The sequence below is a fragment of the Engraulis encrasicolus genome, chromosome 16 (assembly GCF_034702125.1).
Source record: "Engraulis encrasicolus isolate BLACKSEA-1 chromosome 16, IST_EnEncr_1.0, whole genome shotgun sequence".
Taxonomy (NCBI): Eukaryota; Metazoa; Chordata; class Actinopteri; order Clupeiformes; family Engraulidae; genus Engraulis; species Engraulis encrasicolus.
Genome location: NC_085872.1, coordinates 45676488 through 45698987, shown reverse-complemented (window position 1 = coordinate 45698987; position 22500 = coordinate 45676488). Strand labels below are relative to the sequence as shown.

Below are 22500 nucleotides of genomic sequence, written 5' to 3'. Positions count from 1 at the left end.
AGGCAGAGGTGAGACACTGCTGCAAATGTTCTACAGCGTTCTACATGTAGGATACCGTAGATGTAAGTTGCCATAGGTTACAGAGTTCTAAAAGTAGGTTGGCATGGGTTACAGTGTTCTATATGTTGGTTGCCATAGGTTACCGTGTTCTAGATGTAGGTTTCAATAGATTACAGCGTTCTAGAAGTAGGTTGGCATGGGTTACAGTGTTCTACAGTTAGGTTGGCATGGGTTACAGCGTTCTAAAAGTAGGTTGGCATGGGTTACTCACCTTCATGTTCTCAGCAGTGAACTCGAATGGGGTGTCTGGATTGTTGTCAGGGGTGTCTCTGTGCTGAAAAAAATAACAAGAGAAACATTGATGTCAGCTACAGGTAAACGGAGACTAATTTAGTGACAAGAAACAAGTCTGAGACAAGTCACAAGTTAAAGGGACACTGTGCAGGAAATGGTCAAAAAAGGTACTGCAGCTATGCTGCTCATTGAAACTGGGCTGCCTATTGCCAAATTTGATCTTTACATGAAAGTTTACTAAGTAATAAACAAATATTGTCTAGTATGGTTCAAGTACAGTCATTTTTGCAGCTAAAAATGGCTACTTTTGGAAATTCAAAATGGCGGACCATGGAGAAGATCCCCCTTTTCATGTATGAAAAGTGCATTTTTCTCAGTCATAATGAATACTTAGAATTTGATGCTGGTGGTAAGTATTAATAAAAAAATGTAACAATAGTGAATGGGCAGCATGCATTCTGGAAATTAACAACTAAAAACCTCACACAGTGTCCCTTTACATTTGACACATTTGACCAAGTCAAGTCCAAGTCCAAGTGAAGTCTAGTCCAGTCCAAGTCCAAGGTAATCAGGAAGACTAGCGAACTGCTATGGCACAAGCTAATGGGGAATCCTTTGATAAAATAAACAAGTCCGACAGGCGGACAAAGATGCAGCCGTCTATGCACTCTGCCGCCTTGTGGACACAGAAGGGGACGAAAATTTAAGGAATGCATTTCAGATAGACCGACCGACCGACAGACAGACAGACTGACCGACAGACAGACAGACCCTCTTATAGAGATGCTAGGACGCATTTTAAAAGCAGCGAGTACGCTCGCTGCATACTAGAGTATAAAAAATAATGGTACATAACCTTAGAGAGGAGAGTAATAGAACACATTCCCCACATCTTTAAATGTAATCTGCTTTCGCACCATCACATTTAAGACGATTGTGGGTAAAATTAGGGCAATCTCGGTACGGGAAATAAACAAACACACAATACAGTAGGCACCAAACTCCATCCTCTGCTTACATAGCGACCCTCAAATGTCACCTTACTGCTTATAGTTGGTTATTAGAAGAAGGCTTGATGCATATCGGGAACCCTTCCGCATTAGATGCGCTCAATGACTGTGTGTGTGTGTGTGTGTGTGTGTGTGTGTGTGTTCAACCCATGTTTGCACCCAGGGCTATAAATTAACTTTTTTTTCATCAAAAGCCAATTTGGCTAATAGATGTCAAATCTTACGAGTCAAACATACACTTACTATCAGTCCAAGTGTCTAGTATATTTCCTTTTCTACCAGCCAAACTGATTTTTCACCAGCATTTGGCTGATTGCCTGCTGTTAATTTAGAGCACCAGAGCTAAACAGTGGCAGTACACGACGTGTGTGTGTGTGTGTGTGTGTGTGTGTGTGTGTGTGTGTGTGTGTGTGTGTGTGTGTGTGTGTGTGTGTGTGTGTGTGTGTGTGTGTGTTTTATAACTCACCACAAAGATACCACCTGCTCCTGTTCGTGCAGCTGACTGGTGCAGGCTTCGGACTTGCTTGGCCTGTTGAAGAATAAAAAGACAGCATTATTCCTGTCTCTGCAGCGACCACTCAATAACACAATACTAGTCGTCTCATATGTGTATGAGGTCAGATTTATCTATCATAATGGTATAACATCATCACAATACCACTATATTGCTTAACCCATTGTGTCCTGGAGACCCATATACGGGTTTTTCAGGATTTTGAGATTTTAGCTGTTTTATTAACTATGTGGGTATGTTACAGGTCAATGAACACATAACAATGCGAGGGGAGAATCGTGGCTTTTAAAAGTATCTCATTTCATGTTTGTATGTGCTTCAGAGGCTGAGATATTTAGGATTTAATATGAAGGGGGCACCCTTTCCCAAAAAGGGCGTAGGACAAAATGGGTTAAACTCTACCAAAATGCTTTTGGAGTAATGTGTTGTCAACAACACTAAGGACTGACAGCGCAGGTCCTGTTAGGTCAGTCAGTTAGTAGATGTTGATAGTAATAATACATTGTATTAGTTCTATGGTAGATGTTGACTAATGTTAGCTAGGCTAGCTATATTAGCTGCCACAAGTCGTCTAATGGTGTGAATTCCAGTAGATACTGAGGGATAGATGTTGTTATTGGGACATTGATTTAGCAAAATTAACTGGAAATTCACTAAACATTACAACTCCGACCAGGGGAAACCATTCACGTTTACACGGCTGTACTTAGCTTCTTTAGTTAGCTACCGGCTAACGTACAGAATCAGTGATGGTACAATTATTACCCACGGTATGTCACTAACAACATATATCTGCCGACCTACTGCATCTGTTCATATCCATATATCTATACGCGTGTTAACACCGAAACATTAACGCATGAATCGGCGTGAATGTCAAGTTAACTGTGGGTTATGGCATCAAGTTCTGGATGTCCTTGTGCCTATGTCATGCACATGTCAGTCCTTTATTTCAAGATTCGCAGAATACATTTCCCCAAAACCCCCCAAATATGTGGAAATACATCTTAAAATACATACCGAATGCGACACAGCCGCACGAATGGTCCTAGACAAAAACATTTTGGTGTTTATCTCTCGGTGCCCCTTATAACTTTCCTACAGCAATGGCGGCGGACATCAACATCAGAACGATGACGTCGCTTGTCGATTGAGCTAGACTAGATTACACAAAAATGTCTTCAGTGAAATGTAATCGAGTGAAGAGTGTGCAGATGGGCTGTTGGTTTTTAAGCCTGGAATGCGGGCTCCCCCTAGGGGTGCACCACAGATTGCAGTGGGTCCACGGAATTTTGTTTTTGTTTTGGCTGTGACCAAAATCCTGCTTGGGACATTGGCTTGGGATTCATTGGGAACATTATAATTAAGGAGGTAGAGAATGTGCGCAGATCAGTGGTACAGGTGCTGGACAAAATAAAGTAACTGAAGTAAATAATAGAAGTCCGCAACACTTGAAAAAGGATGAAGGTCCGAAATGTCGTGCAAATAAATCACTGGGAACAAGAATTAAGCCAAATTAAAACATTTGTGGTCCCTATATAAATAAGGTATTGATTAATTTCTCAAACAAGAATCATTGTAATGAATCACTGAAATAATTTTTCAGTGTGTATACCCGTAGGCCTAAGTTTGGGTTGGGGTGCGCAGGTTGGGGTGCGCGGCTTGTCTTGGGACCAGGTAAGGGAGCGTTTTAAGAAAACAAAGGTGAAGAAACACTGTTAGGACGCTCATAGACATCATACTGCATGTGTCAGACATAAATAAGAGATATTTTTGCTGTGACAAAAAAAAGAAAAATCTTGATACTCAATGTCAGTATTTGTGCTTCCATTTCACATATTGTGTTAGATTTTTAAAAATGCAAATCTTGTCTATTATTTCAGTCGACATTAAATCAGTGCACAATAGTCTTCCTTTATTTACAAAAGAGACAGTTATTTGAAAATAATAACAAAACGTGGCCCATAAAGCATGTTATATGAAAGCCTGGCATTGGTAATGGAGAGGCCTACGTGTGTAGTGAAGGCCAACTAGCAGAGTTCGGCATGAAACGTTAGTAAACCTCCCTCCCGAAGTCTCATACAGTATCAGTAGAACGTTAGTAAACCTCCCTCCCGAAGTCTCATACAGTATCAGTAGAACGATAGTAAACCTCCCTCCCGAAGTCTCATACAGTATCAGTAGAACGATAGTAAACCTCCCTCCTGAAGCCTCATACAGTATCAGTAGAACGTTAGTAAACCTCCCTCCTGAAGCCTCATACAGTATCAGTAGAACGATAGTAAACCTCCCTCCTGAAGCCTCATACAGTATCAGTAGAACGTTAGTAAACCTCCCTCCTGAAGCCTCATACAGTATCAGTAGAACGTTAGTAAACCTCCCTCCTGAAGTCTCATACAGTATCAGTAGAACATTAGTAAACCTCCCTCCCGAAGTCTCTTACAGTATCAGTAGAACATTAGTAAACCTCCCTCTTGAAGCCTCATTCAGTATCAGTAGAACGTTAGTAAACCTCCCTCCTGAAGCCTCATACAGTATCAGTAGAACGATAGTAAACCTCCCTCCTGAAGCCTCATACAGTATCAGTAGAATGTTAGTAAACCTCCCTCCTGAAGCCTCATACAGTAACGTTAGTAAACCTCCCCCCTGAAGCCTCATACAGTATCAGTAGAACGCTAGTAAACCTCCTGTAGCCTCATACAGTATCGGTAGAATGTTAGTAAACCTCCCTCCTGAAGCCTCATACAGTATTGGAAGAATGTTAGTAAACTTCCCTCCTGAAGCCTCATACAGTATCGGTAGAATGTTAGTAAACCTCCCTCTAACCCGGACTAACCCGTTCCTGCACTGCTGCCTTGGGGTGTACTAGTACAGTAGAGTAGAGTAGAGTAGAGTAGAGTAAAGTAGAGTAGAGTAGAGTAGAGTACAGTAGAGTAGAGTAGAGTACAGTAGAGTAAAGTAGAGTAGAGTAGAGTAGAGTAGAGTACAGTAGAGTAGAGTAGAGTAGAGTAGAGTAGAGTAGAGTAGAGTAGAGTAGAGTACAGTAGAGTAGAGTAGAGTACAGTAGAGTAAAGTAGAGTAGAGTAGAGTAGAGTACAGCAGAGTAGATTTGAGTAGAGTAGAGTAGAGTACAGTAGAGTAGAGTACAGTAGAGTACAGTTGAGTAGAGTAGAGTACAGTACAGTAGAGTAGAGTAGTAGAGTATAGTAGAGTAGAGTAGAGTAGAGTAGAGTAGAGTAGAGTAGAGTAGAGTAGAGTAGAGTAGAGTAGAGTAGAGTACAGTACAGTACAGTACAGTACAGTACAGTAGAGTAGAGTAGTAGAGTATAGTAGAGTAGAGTAGAGTAGAGTAGAATAGAGTAGAGTAGAGTAGAGTAGAGTAGAGTAGAGTAGAGTAGAGTGTAGGCCTGCTTTATTGTCCCTGGGGGAAATTCGTCTTGGGCTTCAAACAACCACTACATTACATTGCTAACTCACATACCCAGCATACAACACAAAACAACCACAACATCCTGACATGGGTCCTAACTGGTTCAGGAGTACACCAGGTTATGTTAAGAGGATAATCATGTAATACTAGAAGAGCCTGGAGTCCTCATTTTCTAAGGAGAAGACAGGTTCCAACAGTCTGGTGCTACTGAATAGTTGCCAATTATTCTATCCAGAACACCTCTAGTTCAGTCAGGTTACTCATCTGCCTTGCATGGACCACCTGGTTCAAATACATTCATACTTTTTCAATGATTGTATTATCTCAAGATTTGTATGATGACCATTTCAAGACTGGGGCTCTCCGCAAACATCTACAATGTGGGCGGGAAAAAATGAGCTATGGATTGACTGCGTGGGCATAAACAAGACGGTTGCCTTTCCTTTGTTGCACGATTTCCTCTAAAAATTACCTCAGTCTGACAGACGACATCAAGCGCAATATCACAACCAGCTAGCTGCTGATTTGCACACAGCCAACTTCCCAATAGTGAAAAATCAAACAGTCAGATGAACTTAAAAATAACGACGCTTGTATACAGCAGACTTGTACGAAATTCTGAATTGAATGAATTTAAATTCACAGTAATGCCATAATATGAACACTAGGTGGTGGTGTTCTATGTACTCTCAATCGGTGGTGATGTAGATTAAATTCAAAGAAATTCAAGGTAATGACACCACCTAGTGTTCGTATTATGGCATTACTTTGAATTTCAATTCATTTAGTTCGGAATTTCGTACCAGCCTTGAATGAACATACAGGGCTGCTGACAGCTCGGGACAAAGTCATCTGAATACATACAATGCAATGGGAACCCAATGTCAGGCCTCCTAGCTACCTGGGCCCTGGACAAATTACCCCTTTCGCATGGAGTCTGAAAGACACACACACACACACACACACACACACACACACACACACACACACACACACACACACACACACACACACACTTCTCTGTCTGTCTGTCTATCTGTCTGTCTGTCTCTCTTTCTCTAACTCACTCACTCACTCACGCACACATACACACAAAGAGTCAGATTTCCCTCTCTTACACACACACACACACACACACACACACACACACACACACACACACACACACACACACACACACACACACACACACACACACACACACACACAGATCTCTCTCTCTCTCTCTCTTGCGGATGTGTAGGGCAGTATTGCGTGTGTGTGTGTGTGTGTGTGTGTGTGTGTGTGTGTGTGTGTGTGTGTGTGTGTGTGTGTGTGTGTGTGTGTGTGTGTGTGTGCAAGCATATTAATAGCATTGTCTCAGTGGAAATGCAGTCTACTGTAGTTATAACATATGCTTTTGCATATGCTATTTATAGCCTATATTATAATTGTACTTAGGCCTACTATGTCATGAATTGTAGGCCTATTATTATTCTGAGAGTTTAAAAAAATACTTCTGCAGAACTGGTAAACAGCATGGGCCATTGTGTGCAGTATAAATACAGTGTTGAAGCTCCGCTTTTGTTGAAGCTCCGCTTTTTAGTAATTCATTTATTTTAATGTTTTGGAGCGCAGCGCGCACTCCCACTCCACTCGCGTGTCCACTAGTGGAGCGCATGTCTGCTCTCCGTTCCACCCAGCATGGGTTGAGCGCCCCACAGTCTCTCTGGCCAATCAAAAGGTAGGAGTGCCAAAACTAGAGATCTGATTGGTAGAATTGACACTAAGGAGACCGACAAAACAGCACGGAACGAGGATTAAAGGCAGGCTGTCGCGCTCCCTCTTGCGAATAGTATTGTATGCGGGCAGGAGGCGACTCATCCGTGAAACTAAAGGGTGTGACGGAACGGAGTTTACACCGACCCACGGCCGTTGAGACATCATTAGCAGTCATCTATATCTTAAACTGATACAATAACAAAAGATGGTCGTGCCAGGACCCGAGCCTGTGGAGGAGCAGGAGGAGGAGAGGATATATCCCCCGCCAGAGGGGCTGAGTGCGGAGGCGCATGTCCCCGACTTCAACTCCTATCTTGCGCTTTACAAGAAGTCCATCGAGAAACCAGAGGGTAGGACATGCATTCACCATTTCAAGAAAATAATACATGTCCACAACAGTTAAATAATTGCACATTAAATGTGGGAGCGTATGCGTTGCGGACATGTATTATTTCCTGTAAGTTATCTTGTTTTGCCCAGTACACCTGTTGCACTGATGTGCGCGCAGTCGCTGCTTTCTGCTTTCATCATTCGCGCAAAAAAAGAACCAGCTGGCGCGTCTTCTTGCAGCGTTCTGGTTCTTTTTTTTCCTGGTGTGAGCGAGTAGGCTATACAGGCCGCCTGCCTACACTCATTTAAATGTGTGCAAAACCCTTTTGCATTTTCTAAACCTGATTTTTGTTTCTTTTTCGCAGAGGTGTATAAATTAGAAGTACCATAGAAGTAGGCCTACTCTTACAGATGTAACTACACAACAGCATATTACTAGTATGATACTACTACATAGTTGAAACTTTGTAATATCATACCAGTAACATCTGTAAGAGTAGGCCTACTGCTTCTTCTACTTCCACTGGGGGCTGAGTGGGTGGGGAGGGTTTTCTCTGTCAGGTTGTGCTAAATGTGTTATGCAGCTTAGACATGCCATATAGTTATGGCAAGTCAATATTTTAGATTTGCATGTTGTAGGCCTATAATTTACCATTTTATTTTGCTGAGAGGCCAATTACCTTGTTTCAGAACCACCTGGGGGCCTTTTTCTTCATGCTGTTAAACCTTTTCCGTCTTGAATTGAAAGATAAAAATAATATGGTATGAAGAAATGAAAGAATGAATTCATTCATACATACTTAATATGACCTCCGTCTTCTTTGTGATTGGCTAACAGAGTTCTGGGGGAGTGTGGCGGATGAGTTCTATTGGAAGAGCCGGCCGTCCGCTGACCAGCCCGTGCTGCGCTACAACTTCGATGTCACCAAGGGCGACGTGTTCGTCAAGTTCATGGAGGGCGCCAAGACCAACGTGTGCTACAACGTCTTGGACAGAAACGTCCTGGAGCGCAGCTTTGGAGACCGAGTGGCCTACCACTGGTGAGACTCTCACTAATACTGTGATGCATCCTGGTGAGACAGACTGTGTGTGTGTGTGTGTGTGTGTGTGTGTGTGTGTGTGTGTGTGTGTGTGTGTGTGTGTGTGTGTGTGTGTGTGTGTGCGCTATGGAGAGCGAGTGGCCTACCACTGGTGAGACTCTCACACTGTCACTGACACTGTGATCCATCCATCCCATTGTCACAGACTGTGTGTGTGTGTGTGTGTGTGTGTTTGCAGGGTGCGAAATACGGGGGGGTCAGGGGGGGTCCGACCCTCCCGAATAACCCACGAACCCCCCTGAAAGCCTCAAAAGTGAGATTTGAGGGGGGTCTCAAATTATGTAAAAATGATGTAAAAATAAAATGTATTTTTTGTCACTAATGGTCTGTTGAATGTGTTTAAGCATGACTAACCAAATTAAATGGGTTTTCGAACACCCCTTCAATGGACTGTACCACCAGCGGACGTTGCGCATGCAGTTGAGTAGTCAAAATTCGATTCGGCACAATCGGCAGCACGGGGATGCATGCAGGCTGTCAGTGGATGCAGCAGGGCTTTGATGCGGTTTCAAAATATGTATTTGAGCTAAGGGAGCTATGTCAAGGTGAATGATTCCCGTGGTTTAAATATGATTTCAACTTTATAGCTCAGAACGTAAACAAACACCCAAGACAAGTGATGATCCCTTTCTCCCCCGAGGGGAAAAAATGATAACTAACAGAATTCCATCAATTCAACATGCAAGGACTTCAAGGAGTCTCAGTTAGCTCTAGTCAAAGAATGAGGCTGACTGCTCCAATCCAGAATAGCCTACACCAACATAATGTAGGCTATATCAGAAAATAAAGTATGGCTTATCATGTATTTCAAGCACAATTGGAATGATACCATTATACCGAGAAGGCAAATGGATGGTGTGACTCCTCGAAGCAAGGACAGCTGTGTCTAGCAAGGAGCCAATAGCTAGCAGCATGCCCACAACGAGGTAGGAAAATGGGATTCTTCCATATGTCCGCCGTGACAAATGTAGGATTAATTATTATTTTGACTTTGTTTGAAGCCATGTCATGTAGCAGTCCAGCCGTTTTTACCGTGGCTACTAGCCTATAGCATCACGGATCTGTCTGTGGCACTTTTCAATCTCAGGAAAAGCGCACACTGTTTAAAACAGACTAGAAGTTTTGAATTTGGCTGTTGTATTCTTATCATTTAGCCTACAGCTTGATTGTGTAGGCGTCATTCGGTTCACTTTGCTGTTTAACATTTTCTTGATTGCATTTCCGTTGTCACTACATAGTAATAGCTAGCCTTTCTACCTAGTAGTTGCTAGTTTGCCAGTGGGCTTGGTAAGCCAGCTACACATCTGTGTTTGAAGTTGGGTCGTTGCTAGGTTTGTTATCATTCATCATTATTATGCATGAGTTGGTTGTGCTGCTGTGTTTGTTGCTAACTAGTGGAAACATTTCGGCGGCAGCAAGGCGTGTGTGAAAGAGAAACTTTGGCCGTGATTGAACTTGTTGTGGACAGTGCTGCGCGCCGCATGCATGTGGAGTAGAAAGTTCCCACACAGCAAAAGTACACCGTAATGGATCCGCCCCGGAGTCCACCGTCCGGAGGCCATCCTCCGGAACGGATCCGGTAAACGGGGCCGTATCGGCGTCCACTTGCACGCCGCCTATCATCCGACGCGGAGGCGTGGTGCGGACTCAAAAGGGACCCGTTTGTCACCCGCAACGGATCCGCGTGCAGAAGCGTACCTCCGCAGTGAGCCCGGTTCGGAGGCGCGACATCCGATGCGGACTCATTCCGTGTCCACTTATTGCATCCGTCACGGTTCCACTACTTTTGATCAGTTACGGACCCATTCCGGACTCATTGATGTTCCGGGCCGGGACCATTTTGGATCCGTGCTCATAAAGTTACTTTCTTATTATGCTATAATCCCAATAAACTAACACTAAAGCAGTTGTAATCGTTTCAAACAGCATTTAGGCTATTTAATTCTACAGATAACACAGACCTGGCCTAGACACCGTTTAAATAAGAACCCGAAAAAAACACAACCTGACTAAGAACTTCACTCATCATGATGTTTTATTTATCTTGACATTATTTTTCTGTCTCACTATTGTTGAACAATCGCGTGTCGTGGCTGCCTTCTCTTCCTTCCCTGATGCCTCATCAGTCGACGGGGAAACATCACATCAGCGCTCCGATCTGAAAAGGCAACAGAGCTAAACTTAGAGCTTTCATTTAAATTTTCGTAAGATGGCAATCAGACATTGCATTGCATATGGAATGGACAACGCTCTTTCACATCTCTATCCCGTGACAGTAATGATGTTGAATATTATAAGATGTACTTACTCTTGGTCGTAAAAGCCGGGAGGCAGGCGGGCATCACCGTAGCAGGGTGGATTACAGCTGGCTAGCCCTGTCCGACCCAGAGGTAATTCCACCTGTTTACTGTTGCACAAGATTAAGGACAAATTCAGATATTTGTAGCCCAACCACGGACACCTGTATCAAACTATGAGCCCAGCTACTTCATTCATTCACCAATGATGGACAGCATATGGGACGAGGGCGCAGTTCATGGCCATCCATTAATTGCTAATAAACAATTAGCCTGGATTTCGTTAACGTGAGGAGAACATGATGTCACCGTTTTAGGATTTGTACCGTTAAAAACACAGTTGGTGCCAAACCTGTTGAGAGCATCACCAATCCGTGTAAAAGTGTACCATGAGCCAAATTCAGACCAATATAGCCGTTTCATAGGAGTATTTGAACACTTAGACCTACGTTTAACTTTACACAAGTTTGCTTCAGTCAACCGGTTTGCTAGTAACTGGCTAGCAAGCTAACGTAAACAAGGCTGTTAAAATGGGCACAATGTTGATAATTTTTATTCAACTGCACTTCCTCCATGTATCGGATGGCATCGCATCATATTTTAACAGCATTTAGGAAATACTACAATAGCCAATGTAGTTCTCCATGTCTTTGAATGAATGAACTAGCTGTCTCGTTTTGAAAACAACTAGGGTTAACTTACACTTTTAAAGTCATAAAACAAAATCCTACGAAATATCAATAAGCATTGATAGTATAAAAGCTTCAGATATACTTTTTGTACCTTTGTGTATCACCTAATATAAATAAATCAATACTTACTGGAGAGCGCTGTTCGGTCGTGTCTGCCCCAACAAAAACTGTACCAACGTCCGTTAGATTTTACAGCGCGTCCGCGTTTGTGAATCAGATATGGATGCGATTATGGTCCGCGTTTTGACGGTAGAATTTGGGGCGGCGCACGGTGGCGACCCTGATCCACCAAGTGGAACCCAAAGGAATGTGACAGTGACACGGATGTGGTGACTTGAACGCGGGTCCGCGTCGGAGTCCTCTGCTGTGTGGGTTGGGTTCGCCGACTGGGCAGGGCAGCGCGGATTTTCGCAGGGTTCGCCAGATGTTACATTTCCAAACACGCTCAACACACAGGGTTCTAGATAGGATGAAATAGCGCAGAGATCTAGTCGGAGGATTACTCCTCCACCCTCTTTGAGTCGCGGTGTCCCCTCCTTCTCACAGTTTCACTAGTTTTGAAGATATTGAGGAGCACTGGCGAACCGTGTGTGCATTTAATAATAAGGCATATTAATTCCCGAGTGCTCCGATTCCGAGAAGTGCAGTTTGAAACATTTCCGTGCTCGCGCTATTGTACAGCTTCCACGTCCTAAAACCACCCATTATAGGCTATGTCAACACCCACCTGGAGGGACTACATATTAACCAGTCTAAACGAATTCCTATTTATTTCTATGGCCATAAATCTACAGAAACACCTGTAAAAATACCCATATTTAACTTACTCGCAGACGGCCATCCATTTTTTTTTTTTTTTTTTTTTTTGGGGGGGGGGGGGGGGGTCGTCGTCATTATTTGATCCGCAAAAAGTCAGACCCCCCCGAAACGCGGTGGATAATTCGCACACTGTGTGTGTGTGTGTGTGTGTGTGTGTGTGTGTGTGTGTGTGTGTGTGTGTGTGTTTGTGTGTGTGTGTTTGACCTGTTGTACACTTACAGGTGCACTGTGTAATATTTTTTGCAGTTTATTTCCAGAATTCATGCTGTCTTGCCCATTCACAAATGTTGTTTCTAACATCTGGGTCACCAGTTGTCACAGATCCAGATAGCTTGTCACACCGGCCCCCTGTCCTCGCCCCTGGGCCAGCGCCCCTTAAAGAAAATAGGCCACCACACACTTTAGTACGGCATGCCTGGTATTGCATACGCTACATACGGCTCAGGTCTAAAACGGATCCCCACCCACACTGTAAATTACACTGTTAACTCAACACTGAGAATTAATTAATTTTATATTTTGGCTGCCCTCAGTCAGTTTGAGTTTGACACCCCTGCTCTAAGTGTTAAATTAACACTCCTGAATTTACAGTGGAATCAGTTAAAGGTGGGGTTGCAGGTTAACCATTTTAAGAAAATGTACTATTATGACATCACGTTGGGGGTTCCGCAGGCTCATAGGAGTCTATGTAGAACCTTAGAATCCTGGGGGAGTTCCCCCAACGTGATGTCATAGTGTCATACAGATGTATTTATGCCACTGGTGAGATAAACTTACTCCGTAGTGTAGCCAGAGGTGTCAAAAGTAAAATTAAAAGTAAATGTATGGTGTAAGTTACAACACAGACACATGATATTATTCTGTAGGTGTTACACCATTTACTGCATTGTCCCTAATGAGGTAGACAGACTGTGTTGTTACTGAAAAGCACTAAAAACCTAACAAGGACCCACCACAATAAACTTGATCCTATCACCGCAGTGTCAGCTGATAGTAAGACAAGTACACAGCTCTACTGGATACATTACCTGGTTTGGAGGGATACTTTTTTTCACTTTTACTTTTACTATTGACACCTCTGGTTTCTCAGATAAGTTACCTGAAGGGCTCCATATTAACTTTTCTTACTAGTAGTGAGAAAATGGCTAGTAGTTGTTAATCTTACTAGCCAAACATACACTCCCTGAATGGGTCAAAGTGGCTGGTAAGTTTTCTTTTCTACCAGCCTAACTCAAATGTCACCACCTTTTAGCCAGTTAGCTGGTGTTAATTTAGAGCCCTGGGGCCACATAACAGAAACTTCCTAAGTCTGAAATCCTATCTTATCTTGAGATAGGACGGGATTTAGGAATTTTGCTATAACAGAAGGAGGTTTCCTAACTTAACTTTGGAAGAAATCCTATCTTATCTTAAGATAGGAATATAGCCATTCCAGAAGCATCCTAAGTTAGGAATATCTTAACTTAGGATGCCTAAGTTAGGAGACCATACACCCTGTCCTAAACTCAGGATACCACTGTTACTTGTGCTTTTTTTGCATTATGCACAATGTCAGCAACATGGGGCATCAAACCAAAACACCTAGAGCAGTGATGCCTGGGTTAATGGGAGCATTTTGTTTTCAAGAGAGAAAAAATGGCACTGGTACGGTTACCACAGTAGCTTCCCAAACAGGCAGGCTACAATTCCATAGTTGCCTGATGTAGGCCTAAATAATTTTACCATTTGAAGCCTGTCATTGTTTTATCCATGCAATTTACCTTTATTTAGACATTAAAAAAGAAAATAGTTTGAAAGCCAAACACATTTCCTATTAACAAGTGTAGCCTTTGAATTAGGCCTACTTTGACCATGGGGTTTGCACATCAAAGACTGATTTTGCAACGTCCAACAAAAAAGCAACTGACTTCACGTAGCCTACGTGCTGATGTTGTGACAGGCTTATGAGTTCAACGTGCGCTCCCTCGCCAAAGTCTCCTCTCAGGAGTTGAACAGGACAAGTTACGAGGTCTACTGATGAATTTATAGACCACACAAAACTAATCAATTTGTCCTCAGAAAGTTAAGTGTAGATATTATGCTAAACAGGGTTTAGCATTTCTAGGTTGCGTATCGTTGTTCAAAAGTTATTTGATGATCCGATTCCTCTCGCTCGTCCTCAGTGCAGTCACACAGGCAGGCGCACCTTGCTCTCCCTCCCTCAATTTCCATCTTCCCGCTGTCATTCAAACTAAGAAAAATCAGTATGATCAATAAAATGTCTTTAGTTCACTACCGAGTATCCCAGAATGATGACTGTTGTTGTTTAGGCTGACAGTCGATGTGACTTGTTTCGTCGCCCGTTTCATTGATTTGAATAAGCGACTTGATCATGGGAATTTGCGTAGGCCTATTGTTAAAACAGCATTCAGGTGGCGGATTTGCGACGGGAACTGCTGAAAGTTTGAAACTGACAACACGGCTATGAGGAAACTTTTGAGGATTCTTAGCTACAAATGTAGCCTACATTAATGATGGAAATTAACGCCCTCCTTATTCACTGTATTTTTTCGTCCGTAATTATTAATAACTAGGCTATTGCGTTCTCCCCCCAACACGTAGCCTAGGCTACCAATACAACTGGCTGCCCGCCTCTTCAAAAGTGAAGTCGTTACATTCTCTCAATCTCGTGCACATTCGAAATGGCAGAAACAGACACGACCAATCGAAAAAATCAGTATGATAGAGGAGTTAGGAATTCCTAATTTAAGATAGGATGGGGGGCCACAAATAAGATAAGAAACGGCAAGGGACTTAGGAATTCGTTCTGTAATAGGAAGTTAGGATTTTTCCTATCTTACTGTTCCTATCTTAAGTTAGGATGAGCATTTAGGATTTGTTCTGTTATGTGGCCCCTGGGCCCTCATAACAGAAGTCTGAAATCCTATCTTATCTTGAGATAGGAAGGGATTTAGGAATTTTGCTATAACAGAAGGAGGTTTCCTAACTTAACTTAGGAAGAAATCCTATCTTATCTTAAGATAGGAATATAGCCATTCCAGAACAGTGGCGGCTGGTAGTCTGTCAAACAGGGGAGGCTGTTCAATTACAATATGTCCAGAACGCAAAAAAAAAAAAGGGGGGGGGGGGGGTCAATTTTGACACACACCTTATATTGGTCCTGTCACATATGGCCTGCCCTCACACACTGAAGGACTCTTGTTGAAACAAATTTGTTAATCATTAATCATTATCCCCCTTGTAGCCTATTCATAGGGAAATGTTTTTATTATTATTATTATTCATTAGGCCTACCTCCGCCACATAATGATGTGATTGAGTTTGCCTTCGTTGTCTTTGTTCATTACTGGGTGCACGGCTTAACAGCACAGTAGGAAAGGACTCGCCACTCACGGGACTTGGCAGTTAACCAGTTGATCAGACACCACGAAAGCTCAAAAGAAAAGTTTGTTCTTCCCTACCTTTTTCACCAAGTCAATATTAGGCAGTGCTCTGCTCTGCTCATTGATATTCATTTTCTCCTCATAAGGACGACTGGAATTCGCCAGAATTTAATCCACAATGCTTGGCATTTCATTTTGCATAGCTCTCTAGCTTTCTTGCAAGCTAGCAATAACGAAAAGTAGGCAACCTCAACTTTTGAATTGGGAGATTAAAAAGGATAAGGACGTGCCACTATTAAGACTTTATTCGCAACACTAGGTTTACAAGAATATGTACACAAAACTGGAGTACAACGCAATGAATAGCTTCCCCACTGGTTATCACGACGAAACTTCTCAGTCAAATTAATAACATATCCGCATTTCGAAATGAAATCAACTACTGTAGCCTACTGACACGGGGTTCACCCAATCACAAGTCGGAGCTCCAGTCTCCGGTCCCGCCCCCCCTCCTCTCTCTTCTCCATTCACTCCCAGTGAGGCTCAGTCTCAAAATTAAAAAAATTTCACGGCAATAGCCAATGACCGTTTAGCATTTTGCCATTGAAAAAGCGCACAATCCCACATGCCATTGAAGTCCATTGAGACTCGACTCGCTTGCGTTGTCATGAGCGGAAAAAAAAAACTCGTGCGAGCTTCGGGATCTTATTACAGATTAGTTTAATCTCTAAGTTGAGCACATGCATCTATGGAGCTGGGTCTGAAATAGCAATGATATTAAGTCGTGTAAAGCATTAGTTTACATACTATTTCTCCGTGATTTTGGACAGGAGGCGGCGCCTCCCTTGTACTCAAAGAGGAATCGCCTCTGTTCCAGAAGCATCCTAAGTTAGGAATATCTTAACTTAGGATGCCTAAGTTAGGAGACCATACACCCTGTCCTAAACTCAGGATACCACTGTTACTGGTGCTTTTTTTTTGCATTATGCCCTATGTCAGCAACATGGGGCATCAAACCAAAACACCTAGAGCAGTGATGCCTGGGTTAATGGGAGCATTTTCTTTTCAAGAGAGAAAAAATGGCACTGGTACGGTTACCACAGTAGCTTCCCAACCAGGCAGGCTACAATTCCATAGTTGCCTGATGTAGGCCTAAATAATTTTACCATTTGAAGCCTGTCATTGTTTTATCCATGCAATATAGCCTACCTTTATTTTGAAATAAAAAAAGAAAATAGTTTGAAAACATATTTCCTATTAACAAGTGTAGCCTTTGAATTAGGCCTACTTTGACCATGGGGTTTGCACATCAAAGACTGATTTTGCAACGTCCAACGAAAAAGCAACTGACTTCACGTAGCCTACGTGCTGATGTTGTGACAGGCTTATGAGCACAACGTGCGCTCCCTCGCCAAAGTCTCCTCTCAGGAGTTGAACAGGACACGTTAGGCTACTAGGTCTGATGAATTCATAGACCACACAAAACTAATCCATTTGTCCTCAGAAAGTTAACGGTGTAGATATTATGCTAAACAGGGTTTAGCATTTCTAGGTTACGTAGCGTTGTTCAAAAGTTAGCCTATTTGATGATCCGATTCCTCTCGCTCTTCCTCGTCTTCTGTCAGTGCAGTCACACAGGCAGGCGCACCTTGTTCTCCCTCCCTCAACCCCATCTTCCCGCTGTCATTCAAACTAAGAATGTTTCTATGCTCAATAAAATGTCTTAAGTTCACTACACGGAGGCATTCCAGAATGATGACTGTTGTTGTTTAGACTGACAGTCGATGAGACTTGTTTCGTCGCCCGTTTCATTGATTTGAATAAGCTACTTGATCATGGGAATTTGCACATGGTTAAAACAGCATTCCGGTGGCGGATTTGCGACGGGAACTGCTGAAACTGACAACATGGCTATGAGGAAACTTTTGAGGATTCTTAGCTACAAATGTAGCCTACATGAATGATGGAAATTAACGCCCTCCTTATATTCACTGTATTAATAATTAGGCTAGGCCTATTGCGTTCTCCCCCCAACACGTAGCCTAGACAACTGGCTGCCCGCGGCTTCAAAAGTGAAGTCGTTACATTCTATTAATCTCGTGCACATTCGAAATGGCAGAAACAGACACGACCAATAGAAAAAATCAGTATGATAGAGGAGTTAGGAATTCCTAAGGAGGTCTACATAAGGGGAGAAGGTGGTTCCATAGAACTCCATTCAACGGTTTTGATGCAACCGCGGCTGATTTGCTTCCGCCTCCAAAATACGGAAGTGAAATAATCACCTTGGCAACGTTGAGCTACATTGCCGATAGGTCGACATCGCTGACAGCGCCAGCCAATCCGAAAACACCTACTTGAAGTCATATGTCCCGCCCTCCCACCCGATGCTGCCGCATCGTCAGAGATGAAAATATGTCATGGCGTCTCAAGATATTAAAACAAGTTCTCAGCTGGGGAAATAGTCAACACCGAAAACCTTGATTGTCACAAAACCACCAACGCAAGTTGAAATACAACTGGTGATCGGTAAGTGTGGAGAATACCAATATGATATTTATGAAATGGTACTAGGGCCAACGAAATCTTAAAGGTTTATGAAACCATCATACGGTAATAATATTTAGCTTAGCGGCTAACCTGAGCCAGCCAAATGGCATTAGATCTAACTTACTTAACTTCAGCACCTTGTAACGGCATTGTACAGTTGCAAACTGAACTGTACACGGAAAGTGCATATAGCCCATGCTATTTGGGGTCTTCGTATTATTTGGCCGAAAACTATTATCCAAGTCTGCAATGTAGGCCCTATCTCAGTAGCATCATTGAAGTTGTGCAGGCGAGAGCCCTTGGATGTTCAGTTTCACGTTGAATATTTTAACATCTGCGACCATTGACGTTAAATATTATTAGGAATGTTTGTCTGACACACCAAGTTAACCCCCTATACGGACATTTAGCATATTTACCCACAGCTGCTGTGTATAAATCCCTCTACAAATAACGTGCAAAACAATTAATTAAACCTTTCCGTTTGACAGGCACAAACCATGGAAGTTGAAGAAAGGCTCCTCATCGTCAAGCAGTCATCCAGAGTGAAGATTGCAGTCAAGCAGTCATGACCCCCCCTCCCCCCAGTTTTCGAGAAAATTCAGAATAAAAAAAACCCTTCTCATTCTTAAATCATATTACTTAAGTAAACGGTAGGCAACCCAAAACCTTTCAGTTAGTAAAGCATAGGTAATACAGTATGACCATTACACCATCTGGTATTTTGAGTACTTGAAATTCAGATTAAAGTGAAATCTTGACTTCAGTGTCTTCTTAGTGCTTTCTAAACGTGCAAATCATTATGTGGACGTTCTTTCCCACTTCTAAGAAATGCATGCATTACTTCAATTCTTAACATTTGTCTGGCCATTCGTCTAAACCAGGGGTAGGGCACCTTTTTCATTTGAGGGGCCACTTCAAAGTCCTTCAACAACCATGTAAGTCCTCTAAGGGCCGTACTATGAACACAAAACAGGATTTCCCCCAGCTTTTTTGGCCTATATTGAAGGTGGCCAGCTTTACAACAGACCCCACCTTCTCTTGGTACCTAGAATATAACTTAATTATATTGCTGATGTAATTTCTAAGATGCCTTCACAAAATATGTCATATTTCGCGTGAAGCTGTACAACATTACAATTATATTGGGGTATAGGATAAGATGGCCTGAGGGAGCGTAAACATGGTTTGACATGGTTCCCCACCCCTGACCTAAACAGATGTTGTAACAACAGTGTGTTACCAATATTGAAAAACAATTCAGAAACAAAATGTGTGTGATGTGATGTATTAGCATTTATTAAGTGTGTTTCATAATTGCAACGATATCACAATGGTTGTCGACAGCAGATCCTCTGGGGTGAACTTGTGGTGGTAGGATGCAGGCAGGAGCGTACTGTACACATCTTCAGCTGTAACAATAAACACAAATCCAATAGCAAAATAATTAATGTTAGAATCATACCATCACACTAAATAAGTGAAATGGGAGCTTAGTGTGCAGACTTGATTTTCAGCAACCAAATAAGGCACACAAAGTTCTCACGAATATGTAGGCCAAGGGTAGGCAGCGTATGTGACATCGAGTGCCAATGACCGTACCATCCCTTAGCCATGCAGAGAGCTAAGGCTTAGAACAGCAGTAGTGCACCTCACTTCCCAAGCACATAACATGTCTCATACCACTAGTCTAGGTATGTTTTTGATATATCGATATGTACATAATGTCCCCTCAGACTGCTGTGCATACCGAGATAATCTGACCGGTGGTGGAGGTGGCTTGGTTTGGGTGTTGGCGTGCAGCGAGGGGGTGCCACACAGACGACTGTGATGTGCTCTGAAAGACAAACACAATGTGCACCAAATCAAACGCAGTGTTGGGGGGGTAACACATTACAAAAGTAATTAATTACGGCCAGGTTTCCCAAACTGGGGTGTGAGCACCCCTGGGGGTGCGTGGCCTACCACAAGAGGACCATCACTTAGGGGTTGCGCAAACCACATTGAAATGTACAAGGGGGTGCACATGGAAAAAAGTTCGGAAACCACAATGTAATGCATTACTTTTGTAAATCACCAGATCCATATTTTGGCAAATATTTTGGCTAAAGTAACTGAAGTAATGCAAAATAACTGTAATGGCCTACATACATTTAGTAATATTATTATGTGAGGGATTATTTTTAAATGACAGTAACGTGTAATCGGTAATGTATTGCAGCTTTTCAGTAACTTGCTGAACACTGATCAGACGACACAAAAAGCAAGTTAGGCCTATGTGCATCCAAACATTCTGTTTATAAACATTGATCAGCTCAAGACACTTACCTTTCTCCAAATGCCAGATATCAAGGGGTCAGGTGGTGTTGTGATGCTGTCCTCTTCCTCCTCTAACCTGGATGTTTTACTTGACCTTGGTTGTACTGGTGTTGAGGTTGGAAGGGTACATGGTGCATCTGTTTTTATCTTGACACTTCTCTTTGTGGAAATCTCACTGGAATGGCACCTCTATAACAACACAATAAGCTACAGATAAGTCAAATGAGGCACACACGATGTTCCCAGGAATATATAGGCTAATAGCAAGGCATTTCACTTCACATGCAACATTTGACAGTGTCATACCACTAGTAGAGGTATATGTTTGATACATTACTAACCGTTGTTCTGGTAGTGATAACGCAACGCCCCATCGACAGCTGTGATGCCGAGATGATCTTCTGGCTGTTGGTGGAGGTGGCACGGTTTGGATGCTGAGCGAAGAGTCACACCGACGCCTGAAGTGCTCTGAAAAACAAGCAGGATACACTAGCACCTTATCAAACGACACAACGCAATACACAAAGTGCTACAGCATTGAATGTCTTAGCTGCTGGGCAATGCAAGGACAGACGGTCCTTGCATTGCCTAGAGAACTACAGTATGTAAACAGACAACGTCTCGTCGTGAATTCTTGTTTGAACAGGCCTGTAGTTCAGTGGTGCCAGGGCAAATTCTGGGTTGTCTAGTATGTGTGCTCGAAATGCGGTAAACAAATTGTTTATATTGTTCTCGGACTACGTTTAGCTCTCCTCCGAGTCAACCGCTAGAAGCTGGTGAAATCACACACACGACCATGCATGCTAGCTACAGAAAGCAATATATTTGCACCAGGAAGACGTTGAAAGGAGTACGAGGAGTTATTTACAGATTACGGAGGGAGGGTGTCTACACACCGGATGCACGCCAAAAACATACACGCTTTGGTGAGAATACGAATGACATTCAACTTAGAATTAAGTTGCTTAACAAATCGACAGACCAAACACCAAACACAGCTAGAGCTCTTTTTACATATTGAGGAAACAAGAGCTAATAACAGCTAGCATATCGTACACCTCAGTCATTTTGTCATTTTTAACAGCCACATATTGAGAGCTCATACTTGTACTTTTGTTACATTTTACTTACCAAAACTGCAGAGCTTCCGAGAGAATACGGATTAGTATATCCAAAGGCACAACAAGACCAAAGTATGGGGAAAGTGAATCAATGAAATAATCCATCAAAGTGATGAAGTTGTTCAAAGTAAGGACTTCCCTGGAGGGACTTTCTGGCACGACACCGGCGCGGGACTGACTGCGTCGAACGTCTCCTTGACGACGCCCTGTCAATCAAAAAAATAATTCTAAAGAATGTCAACTGTCAATCAACGCAGATAACAGCACTCATTGGTCATTTAAACTATTTTAATAGCACTCTAAAACAAGGGGTCAGTCCAAAAAAAATACCAGGGTGGTTTGAAAGGGACGGGAAACTATCGTTTGAACGAAATAGAGCATGCATGGCATGAATTGCTTCGGAGGTACATTGCTTTAAGTCGCACATAGAGAAGCATGGGAAAAGGCACTCTACTCCCTACTTCTGCCGCCAACATGGCGACGTCCCGCCCCCCGCCGTTGCATCACAACAGAGTAGAACGTACCTTATCCCCTTACTTACTGTATCATTGGGAATTCCTAATTTAAGATAGGATGGGGGGGCAAAAATAAGATAAGAAACGGCTAGGGACTTAGGAAGTCGTTCTGTAATAGGAAGTTAGGATTTTTCTTATCTTATTGTTCCTATCTTAAGTTAGGATGAGCATTTAGGATTTTTTTCTGTTATGTGGCCCCTGGTGGGTACATGTGTGTGTTGGAGGGAAACTGTTTCTTTTTAAACGTTTTCCTTTTCGACACCTCAGTCTGTTGAGTAGTGCAATGCATCATCTGACTCATGGTGTCATCACAGAAAACCCCACAGTTCTTGGAATAGCCCAGAGGAAGTAAGCTATGTCATTTT

The 22500-nt window shown here is 42.7% G+C and overlaps 2 protein-coding genes and 2 long non-coding RNA genes across 4 annotated transcripts in view; 1 reads left to right on the top strand and 3 right to left on the bottom strand.

The window, feature by feature from the left end:
* ndufv2 (NADH:ubiquinone oxidoreductase core subunit V2) overlaps positions 1–3014 on the bottom strand; it is a 10292-nt gene extending 7278 nt beyond the window's left edge. The window contains exons 1-3 of the mRNA XM_063219754.1: positions 2839–3014; positions 1771–1833; positions 272–334 (exon numbers count right to left, since the gene is read on the bottom strand). Of these exons, the coding sequence (XP_063075824.1) occupies positions 272–334; positions 1771–1833; positions 2839–2880 (168 nt within the window). The 5' untranslated portion in view covers positions 2881–3014. The remainder of the gene's footprint in view (positions 1–271; positions 335–1770; positions 1834–2838) is intronic.
* A 4055-nt stretch (positions 3015–7069) lies between these two features.
* The window catches only part of acss2l (acyl-CoA synthetase short chain family member 2 like), a 47000-nt gene continuing 31569 nt past the window's right edge, over positions 7070–22500 (top strand). The window contains exons 1-2 of the mRNA XM_063219762.1: positions 7070–7359; positions 8178–8379. Of these exons, the coding sequence (XP_063075832.1) occupies positions 7215–7359; positions 8178–8379 (347 nt within the window). The 5' untranslated portion in view covers positions 7070–7214. The remainder of the gene's footprint in view (positions 7360–8177; positions 8380–22500) is intronic.
* Positions 10510–11766, bottom strand: LOC134465861 (uncharacterized). Its single transcript, XR_010038190.1, has 3 exons — positions 11558–11766; positions 10748–10846; positions 10510–10597 (listed from the first exon to the last, which is right to left on the bottom strand). It is a non-coding gene; the product is annotated as an uncharacterized LOC134465861 (long non-coding RNA).
* LOC134465862 (uncharacterized) lies at positions 19457–22162 on the bottom strand. Its single transcript, XR_010038191.1, has 5 exons — positions 21631–22162; positions 20841–20967; positions 20509–20688; positions 19931–20017; positions 19457–19592 (listed from the first exon to the last, which is right to left on the bottom strand). It is a non-coding gene; the product is annotated as an uncharacterized LOC134465862 (long non-coding RNA).